We start from the raw sequence: 22,747 nt of genomic DNA on the forward strand, positions 1-22,747 counted from the left end.
GAACCTTTCCAAGCTGTGAGAAGGGTTTGCTTATTCACTGTCTGGTTCTCATCAATGAGGGAGGATAGAGAGTCCAGCGAGCAAAGATAAGGACTGTGTTTTGGATGGATCTCAAAGCTTGATGGGTTTCAGAGATCCAGTAAGGAACAGGTTTTTCTTCGGAGTTGAAGATGATGAGCTCTGATGTCAGGAGTGGCCCCAAATGGGTGCAAAACAGCCTCTGTCCTTGTATTTTTCACTCCCCCATCCTAAGCTCTTTTAGATGGTTGCTGTTGGCCAGCAGCTGTGGTCATCCCATAAGCAGATGCTTGAAGATGAGGAGAAAACTGTCTCCAGCACTGTATATTGTAAGGCAGATGAGTAATCTTGCAGACCTTGGGATAATAAGTGCTTCTTAAATGCCAGGCTTTTTTAAGTGGATCTTTATTATGGTAGGAAATTATCCTCATCAAAGTTGAACACGGTTTGTACTAGCATTTCTCATTGTTTTTTTCTGAGTCACTTCTGGACTATCCTGCTCACAGCTTATGGATCTTCCATTTTAAATCCTTTAAATCCCTCATTAAGAAGTTCCTCTTCCAGGAAGGCCAGTTGGGATAACCTTCTCCAGGAAAAACACACTTAATTAATTAAAAGAACACTGATACTCTAAAAGGTAGAGCCAAACCGTGGATCACTGGGCACTGGATGTTGATTTATGTTTCTCATTTGCTAGAGGTGGGTGAAACTGTATAACACATGTGGTTCAAAGGAGCTCATTGCTATGGCTGTATTGTGGGCCTGATTCTCCTCTGGGCCAAGTTTCACCGGCTTTAATTTAAAATGAAAGCACCCATTATTTAATTACCCTTAATTATTAAATGATCTGAATGTAATTCACATCCCTATGATTGTTGCAGGTACTTGAAAGCCTTTTATTTTTGCTACTGAAAATTTCCCTACTAAGCTATATTGTACTTGAAAATCTTCAGTAGTCTACTTTAAAAAGTACAATAAAAGCCCTATTTGCACCTGAAGAAGGATGCATTTTTTGCAAGGAAGCTCAGCTATGTTTTGTTATTTGCCATTTCTGATTTCATGTGGTAAAATGTTGTGGTTGCCCAGGCACAAACACAGGATGTGCCATAGGGAGTGGAGGACGCTGTGCCACCTGTCCTGCCTCATCTGCTTCTGGAGTTTAAAGTATTGAAGAGCCTGCATAGAAATGAGCACATCTGAGAGTCTGGCTGAAATACCTGTGCTACCAGAAAGAAAGAGCTGGTTGAGAATGCTGAGGATGAATTAAAATAAAGGGTGACATGTATCTAGAGTAATTCTCTGCCACAGGCTGCTTGATGGAATGGGCTCTGATGAACAACATGCTGCCTGGCTCTGTACAAGGCAGCAAGGGTCAGCAGTGAAGCAGTGAGGGCTCCCTAAAGCTTGCCTGCTGGGGCTAGGAAAGGATACTGGCTTAGCAAATGGAAGTGCAGGTGTAGGAGGGGAAAAAATAACAACAGCAAGAAAACCTTCCAGTTGTTTTCAGTTGCCCCTCTGTTGGAGGTTACTGCCTTGTGTCTCTAGTAAGAAGAGTATGTGAATGTCTGCTGCTCTGGCAGTCCTTGGGCACAGGGCTGTTTTCCTGGAAGAGCTGGGCTCTGAAAAAGGAAGACCTAAAGCACCTTGTTTGTTTGTGCTGTATGTCCGATGGCACAGCAGGGCTCTGCTAAAATGACGGGTCCCCATGTCCACACGTGAGGAGGAAGAGGGAGAGACCTGATCCTGCTGAGCAGAGTTCTGAGTTGTGTTGCAGGGCATGATGTTTTTGTAGCAGAGCTCCCTTTCCATGCAGATTGAAGGAGCATGTGTCAGCCTGGTGCTTATCCTCACTGGGAAAGCAGAAGCCCCTTAATATGACGTGGAAACAAAGTAGTAGCCTGTGGTTCTGGCAGAATTTGTAAAATCTTGGCTTGATATCAACAATACGAGAACACTGCAGACTCCTGGGTTTCCTGGGGAATTTAATATCAAGTTACTGCTGTCTGTTGATGACATCAAGGAGGACAGTGCTTTTTTTTTCTTCAAGAGGCTACATTCTGAATCACACTTTGCGACCTGGGTACCTCTGGAGCATAAAAGTTATGATCTGCACATAGCAATCTAGAAATGATTTAATCTGTGTGTTGAATCCTTATTTTGAACAGTTCTTAATATTAAGCTAACTTGGATGCAACTGTGCTATTTTCTCTCTACCAACAGGGATGTAGTGGCTGCGTTATTTCTGTGGGCGGGCAGATTCCCAATAACTTGGCAGTGCCACTACACCAGTGTGGAGTGAAGATCCTTGGCACACATCCTTTGCAGATCGACCGGGCAGAAGATCGCTCCGTTTTCTCAGCTGTTCTGGATGAGCTGCGTGTGGCTCAAGCTCCCTGGAAGGCAGTCAGCACTCTGGTAAGTTGGGATGTGCATCTGGGAAACGACATGGCTGGGTGTTATGAGCATCTGTTCATGGGGACCAACTTACTGATACATTTCAAGATTCTGAAGACATTTTTATTACTCATGTTGAAGAACTTGTGAGGTTTGTCAGTACCTCTGTTTATCCTGATGAAGCTGTATGGGAAGGTCTGAGCATGACAACTCTGGAACAGAGAAGTCATGTATTCTGTTCAGTATGTCCTGTAGCACTCTACTGGTTTTTGTTTTGTTTTGTTTTTTTAAGTATAAATGCATTTAGAATGGAAATGTTGGTATGACTTGAAAATATGTTCTTGTTCACAGCATGTTTTCCTTCCTTGTCTTTAGACAGATGCAGTTGAATTTGCAGGCGCTGTGAGTTACCCATGTTTGCTGAGGCCTTCCTATGTTCTAAGGTAAGGCTCACCAAGGTGGGGAGTATGAGCACAAAAAGCCTTCTTGAGACAAGGGAGAGAGTCATTTTAGGGACATGGGGAAGACACTTTGCTAGGTGCATGTAGCTTAAAACTGCCAGTCTTAGCAGGAGGTGGGACAACTGTTCATATCAATAGAGGAATCCAATGGATTCCTTGCATCTGTCAGGCATAGATCAAAGGTAGAATGTAATTGTAAGAATGTCTGTTAAGCTAAACTGCCTTTTTCATGTCTCAAGGCCAAAAACTACAAGCCATCTGGGATATTCCTTCAGGTTCCTGAAATTACTGCTTATACAATTAAGCCACAAGATTGTTTGCCACCAGGAAAATCAGAAGGCAACATGCTGAGGCCATTTATTGGGGTTGGCATCTGTTACCAGAAAATGACAGCACATCTTTTGAATTCAGCTTCTTATTTGCCAAACTTCTCTGCTTTCAGGCATGTTTTATGTCCCTACACTGTGGCAGCTGTTTCTCTTTAAATAGACATTGTACAGAACTGCACATTTCCGACAGCTAGACTTTTTGAAGAAGTTGCATCAGTGCTCACACGGGTTTTGAATGATCACTCTTCTCTGCAAAGAGTTTCTTCAGAGCTGACTAGGCACAAAGAAGGCAGTTTGCTGGGCACAATTTATGAGTGCCAATAAATTGGAGACAGGATCCTTTTCATATGAAAAGGAACATATCAAAGTGAAAATAATTTAAAGTAAAGATAAAGAAAACGATTTCATGCATGTTCAACCTCAAGAAATTATATTTCAGAAGAGACTGCTGATTGTGACTTTTCCATCCAGTTTCTGAAGCTTGCAGTGAAGTTGCAAATCCAAGTTAAAAGCCTGAGCTTTAATCAGGAGGGCAGATAAGAAAGTGCTCCTGATGTCACATTCTAGATTTTTAGGATGCACTCCTTTTAACTTGTTGTTTCCATTTGTGTTCAGTTAAGGATAAATCCTTCCCATGTAAGTATTTGGTAATGCAGTGCTTCCAAGCTATTTTGAGCATTTCAAGGTTAGAGGAACTTCAGGACAGATTAGGAGAATTTCTGGGAGGTGGAACTGGAGAATATCAAGCTTGAAGAAATAGAAAGTGAAAAGCCCTTGCACAGCGTTCTGTCTGGCCTCTATTTGCAGAACAGCAGCAGGTCCACAGCTAGACTTCATCCTTTGAACACGTATGGCCTTTAATATTTGCTCTTTACCTCTGAAAACTAAATGCGTTTCCTCGCCGGTTATGTGCTCTGCGCACCAGTTCACACCCTCAGTGCTGCAGCTGACATTGATCCATGGATTTAATTGAACTCCATTGATTTACATCAGCTGAAGATAGTCCAGTTAAGTAGAAGCATGGAGGTACTTGTGTCTATTTACCTTAGGTTAAAGTGACTGATACAGTGGGGTAGATTCTTCCTCCACTTTTGTTCACAGACTTTGTGAGCTTGCCCTTCAAACCAAGGAGGAAGCTGGGCAGCAGTGGTAGAAGTGAACATTGTTGCATCTTATAAAATAAGTAAAAATAAAAAATCCTTTTTCAAAGAGACCAAATTACTGACTCTCAACCCATGGTCTCCTAAATTCCCTGTCTGATATTACGAGGAGTTGGATTTCAAAGCAGCTTTCAGATATTACATCTGTATCTGCTCTGCCCCTCCTGTGAAGTCCAAGAAAGGAGCCAGCTAAGAGCAGCTTGTTTTCACCTTTGTTTACACTGTCACAACACAGTGTGGCCTGTGCATTCCTGGCTTCACCTGTTGCTGAAGAGCAATCAGGCTGTCTGTGAGCACAGTGCTGTGCCCTGAGCTCTGGTGAATAAAATGGAGGTCAGCGAGGTACTTGTGCTGCCTTTCTTTCATCTGAGTGGAGTGAGCACGGGGCTGAAGTCAGGGTCTTGCTTGGCTGGTCTGTCATGTAAAGGTAGCTGGCAGCCCTGTGCTGTGGTGTCTAGTGCTCACAGCTCTCCCTTGCAGTGACAAGGGAAGCTGATTGCTTTTATTTTGTTTTGTGTTTTCATTCCTACAGTGGGTCTGCAATGAATGTAGTATTCAGTGAAGAGGAAATGAAAAAGTTCTTAGTGGAAGCCGCCAGAGTTTCTCAGGTACCAGTCTTTACCCGGCTGCTGCTTTTACGTTTAGTGCCTGCTGTATCATTTTCTCATGTTCTGTTTTCCGTCTGTTTCTGAGGTGCCAGTGAAATTAGAGTTTGACCCCTCAGTTCATTCCCTAAAGGGCAGATCTTGAATGCAGGAGCCTTTGTGAGCTTTTGCTGTGACATTTAACTGTGCAAATAATATACTGAGTTTCTTCTGATACAGAAGCAGGACAGCTGCTTGCTTACTGTTAGTTAGGTGGGGTTATTTGAGCTTCAGAGTACGTAAAGCAGAAGATGAAAGATTTTGATTTTAGAAGTTCTTCAAAAACTGATTTGGGGATTTCTTTAGTGTCTTCTTTTATACCAGTGGGAAGGATTTGGGACAGCACATAGAAGTTTAGAAAAGAAAAATCTCAGCAATTCCCCACAGGCCCGAGTGCTTCAGAACATAGCAAACAACTCAAAGCCTGAATTTCTTCTATACTCATCATTGGTGTTATATTCTACGAGGGATGTTTGGAGAGCTGAGAGTGTGGGGGGAGAAAATAAGATTACAGAGCTTGAAATGATAATATACAGAATCTGGAGTCTGACCTTTCAGCAGTTTGAGTTTGGTCTGTTTTCTTTTGATTCCCTGCCCCCCCTTTTTGGTGGTGTTTTTTTGTTTGTTTTTTGTTTTGTTTTTTGAATGATCCCTCTTTGGAATAGTGCTGTAGTGGTTGCTGTAGTTTCTTGCTGTGGCCTAGGAAAGTGAGGTTCATCAGCTTAAATTGTCACAGCTTGATTGACTTGAATTGGACAACGCAGCTTTTCATTGCTGAGAATCTCAGCCCTGGTACGGAAGGCCCTGTGAGGGGCTGGGGAGCTTGCAGTGTATGATGCACTCCTTTTGGGTCAGTGTGATGGTCATTTCTGCTGCACCAGTACTGTGTTGATGCTGCAGACACAAACAGCTGTACTTCTTGGTCACACAATGAGTTTTTGGGTGCTCTAGCCCTGATTCTGCAGAGATGATATGTCTATAAATCTGAGATGATATGTCAGAGATAAATCTGCATGCTAAAGTTTTGCTAGTTTAGTCAGGCTGCAAAGGGAAGACTTCTTTCTTCATGCAGTATTTTCATTTTGCTAACAGCCTTAATATAGCTGAAGCTGAACTAGCAAAAGTCAAAACAACGGAAGTACTGTATTCTTTTAAATTAGGGAGATTTTTAGTCTCATCAGAACTTGATGAGTTGTAATCGATTCTGCAGAATTAGCTGTGAGCATACAGCTGAATATGAGCATCTGTATGGGACAGACTTCATCTTTCTATTACAGAGTCTTTCCTATTTCTGCTTCCCAACAAAACATCTCCAGCTAAAGCACCTGACCCACGTTCTGTTGCTTTAGCCACTTTGCTGTTATGGTGTTACTCATTATAGCATTTCTGTTGTCAGTAATGTTCAAAACTTCTTGCAAGGTTTGTGATAGATTGAAATAAACAAGGTTGTGTGCACATCTAAGATCTCCTTGTGAAAAACTGCAGCACAACAGAAAGTTACAAGACATGAGCCACTAAATTTATGAAACAGCAGAGGCTGTGGCATTGTCCTTGCCTGTGAATTTACCCTTGCACTGATAAATGTAAGGAGTTGTGTCTGGTAACTTTCAGAGTTGCTTTATATTTTTTCAAGAGGAGTCTTTTGAGCATGCCCAGGCTGTCATTTATTCCCTTTTATTCTCTAATAAATAACAGGCAGTTAATAGTGGATGGGACAGTTAAAACGTTGAAACATAAAGCTGGCCTGGAAGAATGTGGATTAGATTTTTAACCATCTGTTGGAGGGATGGCTGGGAGAGGAAGGCATTGGACATTTGTGTGCTGGCATCCCAGAGATGGGTGGGAAGAAGAGGGAGGAAAACTGTGTGTACCAGGGAACCTGTTGAGAGTCAAGGGCAGGTTGATCCTGGCCAGCTATAATTAGTGGCAGCTTCTCCCTGGGAGACTTAGGAAACCAGGCAGGGAAATGAGAAAGGAAAGGATTGGTTGCCTAAAATATATGACTTACTGACATGGCAAACAGCAACTCTGCAGTGTCATTAAGTATGCCAAGAATCAATTACTCTGAGAAGCAGGATGCCCAGTGAGGTGGCTGCAAGACTCAGAGCAGGGGCACATTGAAGATGTCAGAGGTAAAGAACATCTTTGGGAGGCGAGATCGTAGGCCGCTGCATCTGTGCAAGCATCTCTTCTGTGCAAGCATCTTCCTTCTGTCATGGTGTCACCTAAAAGCCCTTGGTATTTTTGCCTGCATATTCTCTGTCATAGTGACACTTCATGGAGAGCTCTGTGGCTTTGGGGAAATCATGTGAAGTTTTCTCCAGTTATTTCTTTGGCAAAGTTCACTTGTCTGTGGAATCAGGATATTAATAGATTGGTGTTGTGAGACTCCACTTCCAGAGCTTTTCCTGTGATGAATAGCGAAGTACTTGGATGATCCACAAATACTATCAAATAAAAGCTTTCTTATTCTGTCTTGTCACGACGACAGGATCACCCTGTGGTGCTCACTAAATTTATTGAAGATGCCCGCGAGGTGGAAATGGATGCTGTAGCCAAGGCAGGAAGAGTAAGAACTTTTGCTTTCCTTTAATATTAAACTTGTTCTAAGATAGGAGATTTGTGTAAGTGTCTGGTTTTAACAACTTATTATGCAGTGCTGAGAAGAGAGAAATGGGAAAGGGGGGTTTGTCTGAGGTTCAAGAACGTCATGATTGAAAAGCTCAACCTACTTTATTGTGTGCACCTAAATTATTTGTTTACATACTTTTTTTTTTTGCTTCAAGCATTGCTTAGTCACATGAATGAATCCTTTGGAATAAAATTGTTATGGATTTGCAAATCACTGACTTCATAAATGACTTGCATCAGAATTGCTAGATGTGTTATGATATTACATGTTTTACTGCTACAGCTTCACCTTGCATTTCATCGCTGATCAAATACAGTTTTCACAAGCAATCACAAACTGCTCATTTCACAGAAATGCTCTGTTTCCAGTCTTCATTTTTAACCAGCAGACAAGATCATTGTCTTTTTGAGTATCAAGATGGTGCACCTTGATGCAGCTTCATTTAGCTTAAACCCTGAGGCTTGAATTTTCCCTTATTGTTTTTCTCTATGATTAAAATTCTGTGAAAGAGTAAGCAAACATACACAAATTTGGGGAAATGGCAAACTTGTGGTCTTCATGGTTAGGAGAGCTGAAAGATCTGGTTTAAAGTCCGATGGGCTCTTAGCTTCCAAATCAAATGTGTTACTGGAAGTCATAGGATCTCCAGGCTGTATTCATTTTACCATTCTCAGTATGCCTAAGCATAGCATGACAGAAACTAACATCATCCTCTTCTTCATATGCCCTGTGTTTGCTTTTAGATGTATTCTCCTCCAGAATGTGGGAAGATTTCCCTCTTGCACCATCTCTTTTTGCTTTTGGATGCAGCTCTATTCAAGAGCCTGCTGGCCTGTACCTAGCAAAGGGCAGGGAGGCGGGGGTGTACAGTTCATGAGAGTGTGATGTGACTAATTACTGTCTCATTATTGCGTGCAGGTTATTGCACATGCTGTTTCGGAGCATGTGGAGGATGCAGGCGTTCATTCTGGAGATGCCACTCTCATGTTACCCACACAGACTATTAGCCAGGGAGCCTTGGAGAAGGTAGGTGTTGTTCCTGCACTGAAAAGAGAAAGAAGAATAAGAATTTGTTACAGCTTTCTTCTTGCTTGGGAGAACTTGAAAGAAAAATTCAGGAGAAATCAAATCAATGATGTTTTTTTAAAGGCCAGTGTGATTTGTGCAAATGTAGGATGTCAGTGTGCTCTCTGTGATTCTCTGCTGCATTTATAAGATCATCTGAACTGTGTCGTGTTAATTTAAGCAGCAGAAAGAAGTACACACTTCTAGATTTGTGGGGGTTTTTTGTTTCATTTTTTTGGGATCAACTTCTTTGCAGTAGAGGAGCGTCCTATCCATGTGTATGCCAGGGTTCACTTTCCACTTCTTCTCCCCAGCCCTTAAATGATTAGATCAGGTGTACAACTTTTTAGCTGCCTGCCTTTTTTGGAAAGGATATCAGAATGAATGAGCCTCACCTAACTTTTACTCTTTTCCCCCTTGAAGAATAAACCCAGTAATATGGAGTTAGTTGTCTACATGCATATTCTAAACGAATATGCAATACTCCATGACGTCATCCTGTGCCCCAATTCCGTTTACAACAATCTGTTTACAGAAATGTTCAAGGCCTTTTTTTCTGAGAGCAGCCATCTTCTGGAGCCGAGCTATTCAAACACTTGCACTGAAGTAGTGTGTAATTTCTTGCCAACCAAGAAGTTAGGGCCATAGTTTTCTCCCAGTTTGGTCAGGACTATTTCTGCTGACACATCTCCCACTGATTGGATGGGCTTGTTGGTGAAAGACTCTTGGGATGCCTGTAATACCAAGTAGATAATCATCGCTACTGTTTATTTCACAAAGAGTTATACAGGCTGCAGTGTGCAGTGTAGGAGGTGTGACAGATAGGACAGGTTTTTATTGTCTTTTCGCCTCACTCCCTTTCTCACATGCACGTGAAACTGTATTTTTACTTCTGCAATCAAATGAAGCCTCAGGCTCTGGGTTACCAGGTAGATTAAACACTGTTTGCTTCTGTAATTTATTTTATTGCCAAAATGAGGGCATATTGGAAAACAGTGCACTAGCAGAGAGATGGAATATTTAAAGGAATCTGCATGTGAGATGATTTATTGATATGTTGCTATTTTGTGGGATTTTTTTTTTTACATATGTGTATATGTATATTGTTTTTGGTAGGTAAAATCTGCTACAAAGAAGATTGCAAATGCCTTTGCCATCTCTGGTCCATTCAACGTGCAGTTCTTGGTGCGAGGCAATAATGTGTTGGTAAGTGCTTCTGTGACTGCCAGGGGAAGTTGTCTCTGCTGGGTATAGTTAAGTGCATGGCTCCTGCAGTCTCTCCCAGTCCCAGCAGCTCTGTGGCAGTTACAGCTGTGGATTTCTAACTTGTTTTATCTGATGGCGTGTGGCTGATTGTCCATCAGCAATAGCTTAATTTTACCTTGGGCTTTTGTCCTTCCCAAAATCATCAGTGTTTAGCAGGATGGACAGCACTGAGACCTGTGCCTCATCGTGTGAACTAAATGTCATTGCTTTCAGCTCTCAGATATCCCCTCTGGTCTTTTGCTGTTTGGATTGTTAAAATAAGCCTTCCATGTTACCGGAAAGAAAGCAGGACAATATAAGTGATAAGGCTGCTAAGATGAGCTGCTGACATGGTTTTCTGAATAGTGTGGTCTTAATAGCTATCTGTAACAGAAGTATGGCAGATGTCTGAGCCTTTAGGGATGACAGTTGCTAGTGGAGAAGATCAGAGGAACGAGAGCAGAGTATGACTGAGGAAGCAGTGAATGGGTGGAAATCATGACACGGTATGGAAGAGATGTTATTGGTACATGATGCTGTTTGGGCTGTTTGTTGAAGAAAGCATACTTAACTGTTTCTCACCTTTCTTTTATTTCACACATTTATTCAGAAACTGTACAGAGGAATAGGACAGTCTTCCTTCCTTGCTTTCCTTCAGCCTTTTTTCTGGATTAAACCTTTTTCCTTCTGTCTTAACTTACCTATTCTTGCCCTGCCTTGCTGCCCCTTCGTTCTCATTTAAAACACTTGGTTTCTTGCTAATGCATTTTGTGCCCTGCTTCTCAGGAAGATGCGGAAGTCCTGTTTCTTGCCTGGGTCACTGAATGCCTTCCAAATGAAGAAAGGAAAGTCTAGCTGGGCATTCAGGAAGTGCCATTACCATGAAAAAAGAACAATGAGGACTTCTAAAGCTTGTACTTAATGCTTCTGCAGAAATTCTTCTGCTGCATGTGCATTAATTTAGGGTATAGTATAAAACCATTTCCAGAGTGATCTATGGACAGTGGAGCTCAAACTCAGCTGCAGAACATTGGAATCTTGGTATCTCTAATTGCCCACTTCCCATCCCTCATTGCTCTTTGTGTCATTGAACACAGTTTCTGTGCCTCTGAATTGGCAATCTGAAGACCGTCTCTGTCAAGAGGAGTAAGGACTGATTTCCATAGACATGAATTAATCTATTTCCTTGTGGCACAGCACCTGACTGTGGTATTTCTCCTTCATAATCCCATCAGGTAATAGAGTGCAACTTGCGGGCTTCACGCTCCTTCCCTTTTGTATCCAAGACTCTGGGTGTGGACTTCATTGATGTGGCCACAAAAGTGATGATTGGAAAAGAGGTTAATGAATCATCCCTCCCAACACTGGAGCATCCCATTATTCCATCCAAATACATTGGGATTAAGGTATGGATTCAAAAAGAGCACAACAGAGCCAGCACTTAGCATGTTAATAGACATCAATGAGTACATTGATGCCCGGAGAACAATTTACATATTGGCCAAATAGACCCTTTCCAGTTTCTTTTATGGTAATGTGTGTTGGGAATTTGAGAGACATCAAAGGAAAATTATCCAGTGCTAAACAACATCCATCTCTCTTTTTTCCTTGTATTTAACCTGTTTTGAATTACGATTCCAAACTGTGAGGGATATGCACTTGAAGAACTGAATACTGAAGTTTGAGCCTTTTTGTAATGCTATCTGATTTATGTGTGGACATGTACAAATTTGTGTTTTGAGTGTCCCTGAATTTTATCTTCATGGACTGGGACATGGACCTGTCTTGAATGCATGGAACCTCTTTTATGTGTAAAGTTAAACCAGTTAAAGGAGGGTTAAAGTCTTGGATTCGTTGATTTCAGTGGGGTCAAGATGTTCTTTTTCAGAATCACTAGATTTATACAGCACTCAAGATACCAAAATGAGCTCTAAATGTTTTGAATACTTGGTAGAAGAAAAAAAAATTGAAGGTCTTAATCATAAAAATCTAGAGCAGCAGTGCAAGGATATGACTGATAATGAGAATTGCTTGTACAGGAACTTTCAAGCTTTAATAGCTTCCATATTAAGTGAGAACTGAAAGAACAGAAAATAGCTAACATCTTTCTGCTGACAAAGTCTTCAGTCTGGAAGCAACCTGACGCTTTCTTTTGATACCACAGATGAATGTTTTTCTGAAAGTCTAGTCTGAAGGGCTTTTGCTATTATTTTTGAGTGTCGTTTATTTGTATAAACTTCTGTTATTTAGACTCAGGGTTTGTGTTGTTGCTTGTTGTTAGCTAAACAGTCCAGAGTTTCATCTCTCCTGGGAATGTGGGCTACAGAGTGGAAAACCCAGCTATTTTCTTGAAAATTTTGCTACAAAGCCTTTTGTGCTGCTTGTGTTCTGCACGGATTTGTCAGCTGCAAAACCCTGCTAAGGCATTTGGAAATGCTGAACTTGGAAAAGCATTCCTGTTAAACCTGGTTCTCATTATTTGAGCACCGTATTTTCTGTCCTCTTATGGTTTTATTAGTAGAAATATTTGCATGGAAATGGGATTTTGTTTCTCCAGCAGTTCTGAAGTACTCCAGAAAGAGAATATGAAATTGTTTTCTTTCTCAACGTAGCTTCTCCTTTGTGAATTTGGAGTCCCATCAATTCAGTTTTAGTGACTAAAATATTGCCTTGCCTTGTTTCTTTTCAGAGTGAAACATGTTCATCCTGACCAAGATTAAATCATGGGTATAGCATGACTGGCTAAGTTTTTACATCAGATTTATCTGCAGTACCAGACAGAGTCTGTTCCTTCAGATTGATTTTCACGTTGATGGCAGACAAAAGTTAGGGGGCTGGTTGGAAGACTTTTCTTATTGTTACCTTCCAAGACATGCATTAAAAATAACCCACCTTGACTGTCAGATCTCAGCGTGAGACTGGAGTGTTGGCTACTGTAAAAAATTTTCTCTTACAGAGGAAGCAAAACTGATCCAAAAGTCACCAAGACAGATGGCATCCACTGAGAAACCTCTCGCGGAGAAATTCTGCTGTCACATTTTAGTTGGTCATTGTTAGGTGCCATGAAACAGCATCCATCTTGCCTGCAGTATTATCTCTAGGACCTCCAAGCATAGAATTACATCTTTGGATTCTAAACCAGAATCTTCTCTAAGCAGCAATGGTGCTGTCTTTATGTAAATGCCTGTAGTGGTTTAAAGATAATTAAAATAACCTCTAAGAATTCATTAATTAGTAGACAGTTATTTTGGAATGTTTGCTATATGTGGTCATGGGCTCTTTACCAGAGATTTATTTTGTTTTGTTTTATTCATTTTTTTTTTATGAAGTTAAACAAGAGAACTTAGAGGCTAATGATACTACTATGTCCTAACTCCCCAGAATAGTAATGAAGATAATCAGCAGTTTTAATTCACCCATGTGAAGGTTAAACAAAAATTAGTGGTGTGTATTTTTGAGGGAGAAGGGGAAAAAGAATCTGAAAATGGTTTGCCAAGTTTCACCGCTTTGTGCCAATGGAGCTGTGCTCCTGTGCAATGGTTTCATCTTGCGAATGAGGAATTTCTGCTGCTGAAACGTTTGCTCTGAAAACTGGCTGGCTTTAGATAGCATCTCTCCTTGTTTCATGAATTAAACACTTTGCAGACTTTCTGTTTTAAAAAGTCTTAAAAATGATAGGGGCTACCACAGATTAGAAATCTGCTGTCAAGATACGAACAAGATAGCAAGAGCTAAGAGGATGATTTAGTGGTGAAATATGTGCTTATTTGTTCCAGTCCATCATCAGGATGCTGGGGATGCCTGTTTGCCAAATATTTCTTTGCTTATCAGCCTTGACCAGTGCTTCCTGTGGATTAATTCATGTCTATCTCTTCCTGTAGCTTTAAGTGTAACTGGAGTTTTGCAGTAATGTATTAAATATTCATTCTCCTTTTCACCCCACCCTCTTTATCTCACAAGGCCCCAATGTTTTCCTGGTCCCGGTTGAGAGATGCCGATCCTGTTCTCCGATGTGAAATGGCCTCTACAGGGGAGGTATCTTTTGTTTTTTTTTTTAATTATTACCTAAGCAAATCACCTTTAACCATGAATCTGTGCAAGTAATATGTGTGTGTTGTAATGGCATCTGTATCCTTGACAATTGAAAACATCTTTCTTATCTGTGAGAACACATTGTCCTGGAACACCTGATTGATTCAGCCACTGGATGTCCCTCTTTACCTGCATGTGGGCTCTGCGTTGGACCTGCTTGGTGTGACAGCCTGAAATGAGTTTGTCCATGAGCTGTCGGGTTCTGGGAGGTTCTGGATGCGTCAGTCCATTTTATGAATCACCAGCTTCCTGACAGATGAGCACGTACAGCCTGCAAAAGCCCCGACTGGTGCACATCAGGATAGCAATAGCAGGATTCCAGGTCTTGGAACGTGCTGGTTACTTACAGGCAACAAATACATGTGGCGATATGTCTGTTGTTGCCTGGTAACCATCAAAGCATGTCCCAAGGTGCAAAAAGGCGAGAAACGCGATGGCTGCAGTATTGGCTGTCAGCAGGACGAGGGAGAGACGGAGCTGCTTTGCACACAGCAGGGCTGTGAGCACTTCTGGAGTGTATCTGAGAAAGCATGGCATGCTGTAAAGGAACAAAGCCGTTCCTCTTCGTGAGCAGGCTTAGCGCTGATGGGAGCCCTTCCCTTCAATGGCTATGTTTCTCTAGACATTGTTTGTAGAAGTACTGCACGTGCAGAACAAAGAGGCTTGTTGGAGTTCTTGCTGATCTGTCAATAGCTTCTGTATATAAATCCAAGCTATCTTTAAACTTGCTTGCTCTGCTACTTCTAGAAGAGATACGGCAGCTAGAGACTTATTCCAGTCTGGAATGGCAACTTGGGAAGTGATTAAATTGTGAGGAAATTACATTAGGCTTGACTCTGCTCCATCACAGCTAGGCATGTGGCGGAGCTTGCACTGCCTCATTTGATATGAGCTCTTCTATATCTTCTTGTACTTTTTTTTTTTAGAGAAGACCTATCATTTTAGTAAGAAAAATCATAAGACCCAAATACGTGGGTAAAACAACCTTACTCTCTTACATCTCTACAGGATTACTTTATTTCACTCTTTTTAATGCATGGAAAATCAGTATTGGAGAAGATTTCCTGCCAGTATAGGTTAATGCACAGAAAAAAGCCCAAAAACTTCCTTATTTTTGGAACAAAACTGACTACACAGAGAACATTTCTGCTACGCGCCCTCCAAAAAAACAAAGGAATAAAAAGTGTACCTAAGGGCAAGAATTATCTTTCTGAGCTTTATATGGAGTCAGAGATTACCTTGGTCATAAGGGAGGGACTATTAACTTTTATGAGTTGGAAAGATCCATATTCACAAATGCCATAAAATGTGACAGTTATGAAGGTCTTTCTTATGAGTGAAGTAAGGATTATAACTCTCCTCGGGTAAAATGCTCAATTATTCCTCAAAGACATTTTCAACATACAGGGCTTGATTTGAGCTTGAATTTGTCACATCTGACAGAGCTGCATTTACTGGGAGTCTGTTCCCACAATACTAGCAGACATGGTGCTGAAGGTTCCTTCAGGTACTGGGGGTGATTCAATCACACTGCACTGGGAAGCTTCCCCTGGCAGGGTGGAAGTTCCTGGCCAAGCCTACAGGGTAGGGCTATCCATCACCTAAAAAGTCAGGGATGTGCATCTCTTCTCAGAAAAACTACACTGCTGAGCAGACTGAAGGCTCGAGGATGAGTTCTTGAAGAAAAGCTGAGCAACGAGTTGTCATGATTTATTTCTCCAGTCCCCAGTGGGATTTTTGTTTGTGCAGGTTTTTTGTTTGTTTGTTTATTATTATTATTATTATTATTATTATTATTTTTCCACTTTAGAAATTCTGGCAAATCATAGTTTGTTCTTCTTCCATGAAATATTGCTTTCTGCTCACCGTGGAAATGGTCAGACCATGAATGTGCTCAGTCTCTGGGAAGGACCAGGAGAGGAAGATGGGAGGGCAATCCTCAATCAGCCCTTGTATCCCATCTGTATAAGTGTGTAGATTTGTTATTTCAAAGATAAAAATCTGTTGCTGCTTCTGACAGTTTTTCAACAAGTCTGGTGTGGAGTCAGCCAGAAAAAGCAAGGGCTGCCCAGTTGTTTCTTTGCAAACTTTCACAAAAGCTCCTACGTTCCTTTTTATCATCAGAATTCCAAATTTGGATAAGAGACACAGTTTGGTTCTTGAAGAATGTCATTGTCATCTGACAGTCTGTAAGCAGCTGAGATGCACAAGCAGCTCTGAGTGATGGAGAACTGCTACATGATTTTCAATATCAAGATCTGATTTGTATGAAATAAGTTCTTATGAATTGGCATGATTATTTTCTTGCTTTCTTAAGTACATTTTGCTAGAATTCCATGCATCTGTGTAACTAATGGAAAAGCATGTGGTTTTTCATCAGCAGAAGCATGTGACAGCACAGGTGCAGTCGGCACAGTTTGCTGTGTCCACACACACAAGCAGACCTGCATGCAGAACACTCACGGTTATTTAAGCATTACATAATGTTAAACGTTTTGCAGTGCACTTACAAACATTACAGCAGAAGCTGTGTGCAACATTCACATAACTCAGCAAAATCAATTGCTGTTATTCCTTGGTGTGCTGTTTGAAACTAAAGCATTGCCTATTCCTTCGTTATTGCTTCATTAAAATTGTGAAATTTGCCTGCAGTGATTTTCTGATTTATTTTTTTTCCTGTGACTGCAAACTCCATGCAAAAGCAGTCTGATTCTGCATGAAGAAGTCAAAAGAGCATATTTAAATATTTTATTCCTGTTTGCTTTTTAAACAGCGTTCTTGGGTTGTTTTTGTCTTGTCCCCTCATGCTGCCTTCTTTGTGCCTTTTCCTAGGTTGCGTGCTTTGGGGAAGATGTATACTCTGCCTTCCAGAAAGCTATGCTTGCCACTGGATTTACATTTCCTAAGCAAGGCATTTTGATTGGAATCCAGGTAAGTCCTAAAAATCCAAGCTGAAGAAAGACTGACACGGAGGAAGTCAGTAATCGTTGCCTTTTTTCATTCACATCTTTATGGCTTAAATATATTCCTTTGCAATCCAGCTGTAAGAACTATGAAATAGAAAGTTACAAACACAATGGAGAGGTCCTTGCTGGAGCTGGTACAGTGCTTTTACCTCTGGATCCTGGTTATTTTACAGGGAGCTGCAGAAATTTGCTGAGGGATTGTTACAAGCTTAGGGCTGGAATAAGAGAGTTAGAAACCACCTTGCTGCAGAGATTAGTGCCTGTAGATGACAGATGCGGTCAATTCATTGAAACCAATTCCTTCCTCCATGCAAGACAGTGAGACATTTTTCACACCACTAAGCTGGACAAGATTTAATTCCAGGCAGAGCTGTAGTGTCACCCAAGCACGTGAGAAGCGTGCTGCCTTTAGGGCATTTTGTGGCTGTAACACTTTCAAGCCATAGACCTATGCCAGGTACAGCAGTATCACATGCCTTTCCACACTGGAGTCACAATGGGAGTATACTTGAGTGGAGGTGTGAAAGGTATGTTGGGCTCTGTGAGCCAGCAGGGGATGTAAGGAAGTGTGTGAAAAGATTCCAGGAAGGAATAGAACTTCTCTATCACAGATCACAACTTCAGTTGTTTGTTGTTGCTTTTTTTTTTTAAATATGTATGTTTACACACAAACGTATGCATGGATTGAAACTTCTTCCAAGTTACGTCAAATTAGCAGGAAGGTCATTGCTTGCTGCCTAGTTTAAAACTTCTGTAGGAGAATCTGGGCAGTTGTATCTAATCACTGCAGTACTAAGAAAAAGAACAGGAGAACATAAACAAGAAGAGTCCAGTGTCCAAACTTAGGAGCAGTCCAAAATTTTTTTCCTGGAGGAGTTGAAAGAAAACTGGCAGTAGAGAGTAATTTTTGCTATAGAAAGCATTTATGTAGCTTGTGTGTCACTATCTATTAAACAGAGCCCAGTGTTCTTGGTACCAAGGTTTAAGAAGAACAAGAAAAAGAAGGGAAAGCAACCCCAGAAGCTCAAAAACCCAACACTTCTAGAAGTAACAAGATTTTGTCCTTTTTAATAAGTGGTTTACAGTTCCTTTTTTTGCGAAAGAATCTGATACCAATTGCTCAAAGGTCTCTCTTCTTGGCACGTTTCTTACATAATTAAACTCCGAATCAAGAAGAGTGAAGTTAATGCTGACTACTGCTGCACCCTTACCACTCTGTGGTTTGTTACCTACTTGCTTTTCCGTGGTTTGTTTCAAAATCTGCCAACTCTGCAGGCAGAAAGAAGCAGCACCTTCTGAGAAGGTTGGAATCCTGGCCTATCCTCGATGCGTGAACTCTGGGTGGCTTCCATGAGTAAGGCTGGAGAAAAGGGGACCTTCCTCCACATACCACTTGCATGCGTTGGGTGATGACCACTAATCCTTCAAATCTCTCCAACTCGAGGTCTCATAGCTCCCGTTGGTGAAGGAGGCAGTGTGCCCTCCGACGGGAAATGAAGGCTCAGTGAGATGAATACCAAGGCGCCTCTCTCCACAACTGTGCAATATTAAAAATTCAATTTCTGTGTGGGCTGATGAGGTGGAGGCCCTACTTCCATGTTGCAGTTGCTGTATTTTCTCGGCAGTGAATGGTCAACTGAAAATTTCCCTTTCTGGAAGAGGTTTAACGGGTTGAGGTTTTACAGCATGATGCACCTTTTTGTCATCGATATTAATCATGATTAATTCCAGTTAGAGGTTGGAAGAGGCTGAAATGTTCAACTCTGATCAGTTTGTGAGTTGGGTCCAGTGGCTGTGCTGCAATCCGCAGGCCAAGCAGGCCCCAGTATGAACCCAACCTTTCCAAGAGCCTTCCTGGGTGGTATGCTCCTTTTGCAGCTCATGTGGTAATCCTATGCCAGCAGCCACTCCAAAATGTTGCTGGTAGTGTAATCCTCCTCAAAGTTGATCAGGCGTGCTCTGCTTCCTGCCTGCTGGACAGCACAAGGGGGGTTGGGCAGTCAGCGTGGACCAGAAGCCCTCTGGTTGTCCCATGGTTGTGAGCACTGCTGACACAGCCAAGGTCAAGGTTCCCCGGCATCTTAAAGGTTTATTGCCCTCCCAGGTTAAAGGAATCATGGCTGTCTTGTTAGAAAAAGGAGTCTCTGCCAGTTTATGCAAGCTGATAATCTGACCTCTATTCTTTTCACCATTTGGAGAAATCCATGATGCTGAAACCCTGACTCTGCCATTAAATAATTTATATTTTATGCAAGAGGAGTTGAAAATCTCTTTTTATTTTCTTTCCTGATTGGGCTATTCAGTGATATCTCTGGGAGGGTGTGCATCTGTCTTGCATCTGTGCTGGTGACCACGAGATGCGGAAAACACTAATGGAGTATTTTATTTTTAAATCCCAGCTCTCTGTCTGTTGTTTCAAGGTAACCTTCTCCCTTGATTCCCTGTATGTGGAAAGTTTTGCAGGCTCTACAGTGCATTTGGATACAGAATTCAAGATGAGTCCAGGAGATGGGCTGGTTTCATTTTGTGCCTGCTCTCAGTGAGATCTGGTGGAGCGGTAGTGAAAGAACTGGGGATGCAGCCCTTTACAAGTAGCAAGGCATAACAGCAAACGTGAGAGAGATTATAAGAAATAGCACTTTTGCTGTAACAGAAAGAGAATACAATTCTCCTGCAGTAAATATCTTCCACTAAATAAATCTGCTTGTACTTTTCACCTTTAGTAACTAATGGTTTCTTACACAAGTTCTTTCAGTCAGCTTGTAAATCTGAGTCTGCTTGGATGCAAGCTGACAGCTGTAATTTCTTTTCATGGAGAGGCTGTTTTATGTGTCACAAGTGTTCAGTACATGTTTGATAGAAGTTTATAATGCTGTTGTGAAAGTCAGCCCCCCTGACCAGGAGGCAGAACGGTTTTTCTCCGACTGGGAAGCTGCCAACCCTGTCACATTGTATATTTATATTTTCCAGTTAGTGTAAGAGCAGAATGGCTTCAGAATGAGGTTCTTTTGGGAAAGCAAACAAACAAACAAAAAAAACCCCACCGAACACACACCGTTGACTTCTTTTCTTCATAGGAAATAGTTCACCCTTCAGAATATTACACTTGCCCATAGAGGTTAAGCCATCAGTAGCTTGAGAAGGGAGCTTGCAATAATCTTACTTGCAAAATGGCAAGAGCAGCTAGAGCTATAAGCAGGATTCAGCCTGCCGCAGCAGTGAGAAAGGCACGTGCTCCTTCTGATCTTTTCATTGCTGGACCTTCAACAATCAGAAGAAAGTTACGCTGGGCTCAGTTTTTGCCCACTTGTTACTCAGAAGCGGTTTGTTCAAATGCAGATGTTTACAGGAGATCATCTTATCTTTGTGTCTTGTGTTAGATGTGGGTGTGTATCACGAGTCTTTCACAGGTACCCTGAGTACTTGGGCATTCAGCTCCTTGTGGGAACAGGGTGTCCCAGTCTCCTGAGTGTGTTTTTTTTTCTATGTGGCCACAGGAGTTAGAAGTGAACTTGCATGTGCGCAGGCTCCTGATCATAGCAATCTGCAAACAGCGACTACAGGTTGCCCAAAGCCTGTTCATGTTCGTCATTTGCCAGCATAGAAGGCCAAATGTTTGAATGATGTTGGAATGTAAGTTTGGTTAGGAGTAAAAGAGACTCTGGTCGGTGTACTTGGGAAGGCAGTCATCCTAATATTTAATATGCAGGGCTGTTTCTTAATTGCTGTAGAAATCAGTTTGGTGTATGTCTGTATGTCTCAACTGGGAGTGACTTTGGGCTTTAGGATGCAGACAGTTTCCTTGGAATGGCGTTGTACATACACACTCAGACACATGTATGTGCACACTGTGCACAGCAAGGTGTTTTTGTCTATATGCAGAGTCTGGAGGAGCTCTGTGCTGGTGAACAAAGCCCTGTCTCTAATCCTACCTTTGACTCTTTGTGTAATGAATTTCCTTTTCAGAAATCCTTCCGCTCCAAGTTCCTCTGTGTAGCAGAACTACTGCATGGGGAAGGCTTCCAGGTAAGTAGTTTCAGTTATTTAAAGCTAGGGTTTTTAAAATTGGAAATGTACTCAGCCTGCTGTAGGATTGATGAACTTTGGGATTCATTTGGGAGACAGAGAAAAGGAGATTTTTCCAAGTACAACAGGGGTTTTTGTCCAAGTAGTCAGTAGAGCCAACAGGTATCACCCAACTAAAAGTGTTCATGATTGTTTAATCGAACAAGCAGGACTAACTCACAAGTCTTGGCAAGAACAACCCTGGCTCTGCTATCAGCCAGCAGTCAGGATGTCACACTATAAATCTAAGTTCTCCGAGAAACCAAAGATGCCAGAAGGAGGAGGCATTTTGTGTTGAGAAGGTGCTTCATGATCAGTGATTGTTGTGAGCTGTTGATGTGGGAAATATGTAGCGTGGGCATCCCTTTTGTAAGCTCTTGCATAATTTTGAAACCATGTCCTTACTGAAACTTAACAGAAGGTTGGGGAGAGCTTTTAATATTATGTATTTAAATACTCTTTTGCTCAGTGGTATTAGTGTAAGTGCTGGATTTACAGGACTGCCTTTCAAAACTTAGTGCTAGATAGGAAAAAAAAAAAAAAAGAAAAAAAAAGCATTCTTAAGTGACTGAATGTAAGCTCTATTAAAAATCAGAGGGGCTTAGGTTTTTCTAAGGCACTTACCTGCTTCTGGGTGTGTTACTGTCATTCACTGACTGTCATCAATCAGCAGGCAAGAGATAACAGAAATTTGGGAAAGTCATGCTGTTCTATTTGTGTCTGTCTATATTGGGAAGTGCCTTTGTGATGAAAAATGCCCTTCAAAATCAGTTCTGACAACTGTGTTGGGTCAAACCCACGTGAGTTAAATGAAAAGTTTCTGTATTACGATGCACATGGTAACCTTTCCTTTTCCTTAACAGCTTTACGCCACTGAAGCAACCTCTGACTGGCTCAATGCAAATGGTATCCCTGCAAATCCTGTGGCATGGCCATCACAGGAAAGCCTGAGTCCCAGCCTCCCTCCAGTCAGGAGGTAAGAGCAATACTCACCTTGTCCAAATTGTGTTAACGTCCAGGATAACGAATACAAGGGGACAAATTTCTGGTCCAGTTGGGATCAGTGATAGTGATTTAATGGGACTTGAGAAGTTTTATCTCATTCAGCCAGGTATTGTGACAGCAGGAAGAGCTCGATCATCCTCGGAGTCCCTTCCAACCCAAGCCATTCTATGATCTCTTGAACAGCCCTATTTGATATGTCATGGGTGTATTGTTCTGCATTACATTGTCTTGGAAGAGTATGCAAGATCTGGATGGCAGTCCATCCACCTTTAAGAGTCGTGCTGAACTGTGTGAAGGCTGAACATTGCTATGTATCACTGGATAGAACAGAAATAGAGCCCAAATTGCTCAGTCCTGCCTTAATGCCTTAACCCCTCAACCCTGCCCTCTTGGGATGTAAGACTTAACATCAAAGACTAAACACAAATGAACATTTTCAGTGTTGTTTACCTGCATGCCTGTGCTATTCAGCTTAGATTTTCATTAAGCAAGATACACTGTGATACTGTCTTGTGCATTGTTTCTTCAGGCTGATAAGGGATGGGAAAATAGATTTGGTGATTAACCTGCCTAACAGCAACACCAAGTTTGTCCATGATAATTATGTGATCCGGAGGATGGCTATTGACAGTGGGATTGCTCTACTCACTAATTTCCAGGTACTTCCATGT

The 22,747-nt window shown here is 41.7% G+C and overlaps 1 protein-coding gene across 3 annotated transcripts in view; it reads left to right on the forward strand.

Annotated features, from left to right (window-relative positions):
• Nucleotides 1–22,747, forward strand: part of CPS1 (carbamoyl-phosphate synthase 1) — a 112,514-nt gene that overhangs the window by 70,837 nt on the left and 18,930 nt on the right. For 2 of the 3 annotated variants that reach the window (XM_048953784.1, XM_048953785.1), the window contains exons 26-37: nt 2,239–2,433; nt 2,788–2,855; nt 4,895–4,970; nt 7,498–7,575; nt 8,557–8,664; nt 9,820–9,909; nt 11,184–11,354; nt 13,909–13,983; nt 16,873–16,971; nt 20,973–21,032; nt 21,935–22,047; nt 22,606–22,735. In XM_048953784.1, the coding sequence (XP_048809741.1) occupies nt 2,239–2,433; nt 2,788–2,855; nt 4,895–4,970; nt 7,498–7,575; nt 8,557–8,664; nt 9,820–9,909; nt 11,184–11,354; nt 13,909–13,983; nt 16,873–16,971; nt 20,973–21,032; nt 21,935–22,047; nt 22,606–22,735 (1,263 nt within the window). The remainder of the gene's footprint in view (nt 1–2,238; nt 2,434–2,787; nt 2,856–4,894; nt 4,971–7,497; nt 7,576–8,556; nt 8,665–9,819; nt 9,910–11,183; nt 11,355–13,908; nt 13,984–16,872; nt 16,972–20,972; nt 21,033–21,934; nt 22,048–22,605; nt 22,736–22,747) is intronic. The other variant, XM_048953786.1, reaches the window with a different exon arrangement.

This window comes from Lagopus muta, chromosome 8 (genome assembly GCF_023343835.1).
Source record: "Lagopus muta isolate bLagMut1 chromosome 8, bLagMut1 primary, whole genome shotgun sequence".
Lineage (NCBI taxonomy): Eukaryota > Metazoa > Chordata > Aves > Galliformes > Phasianidae > Lagopus > Lagopus muta.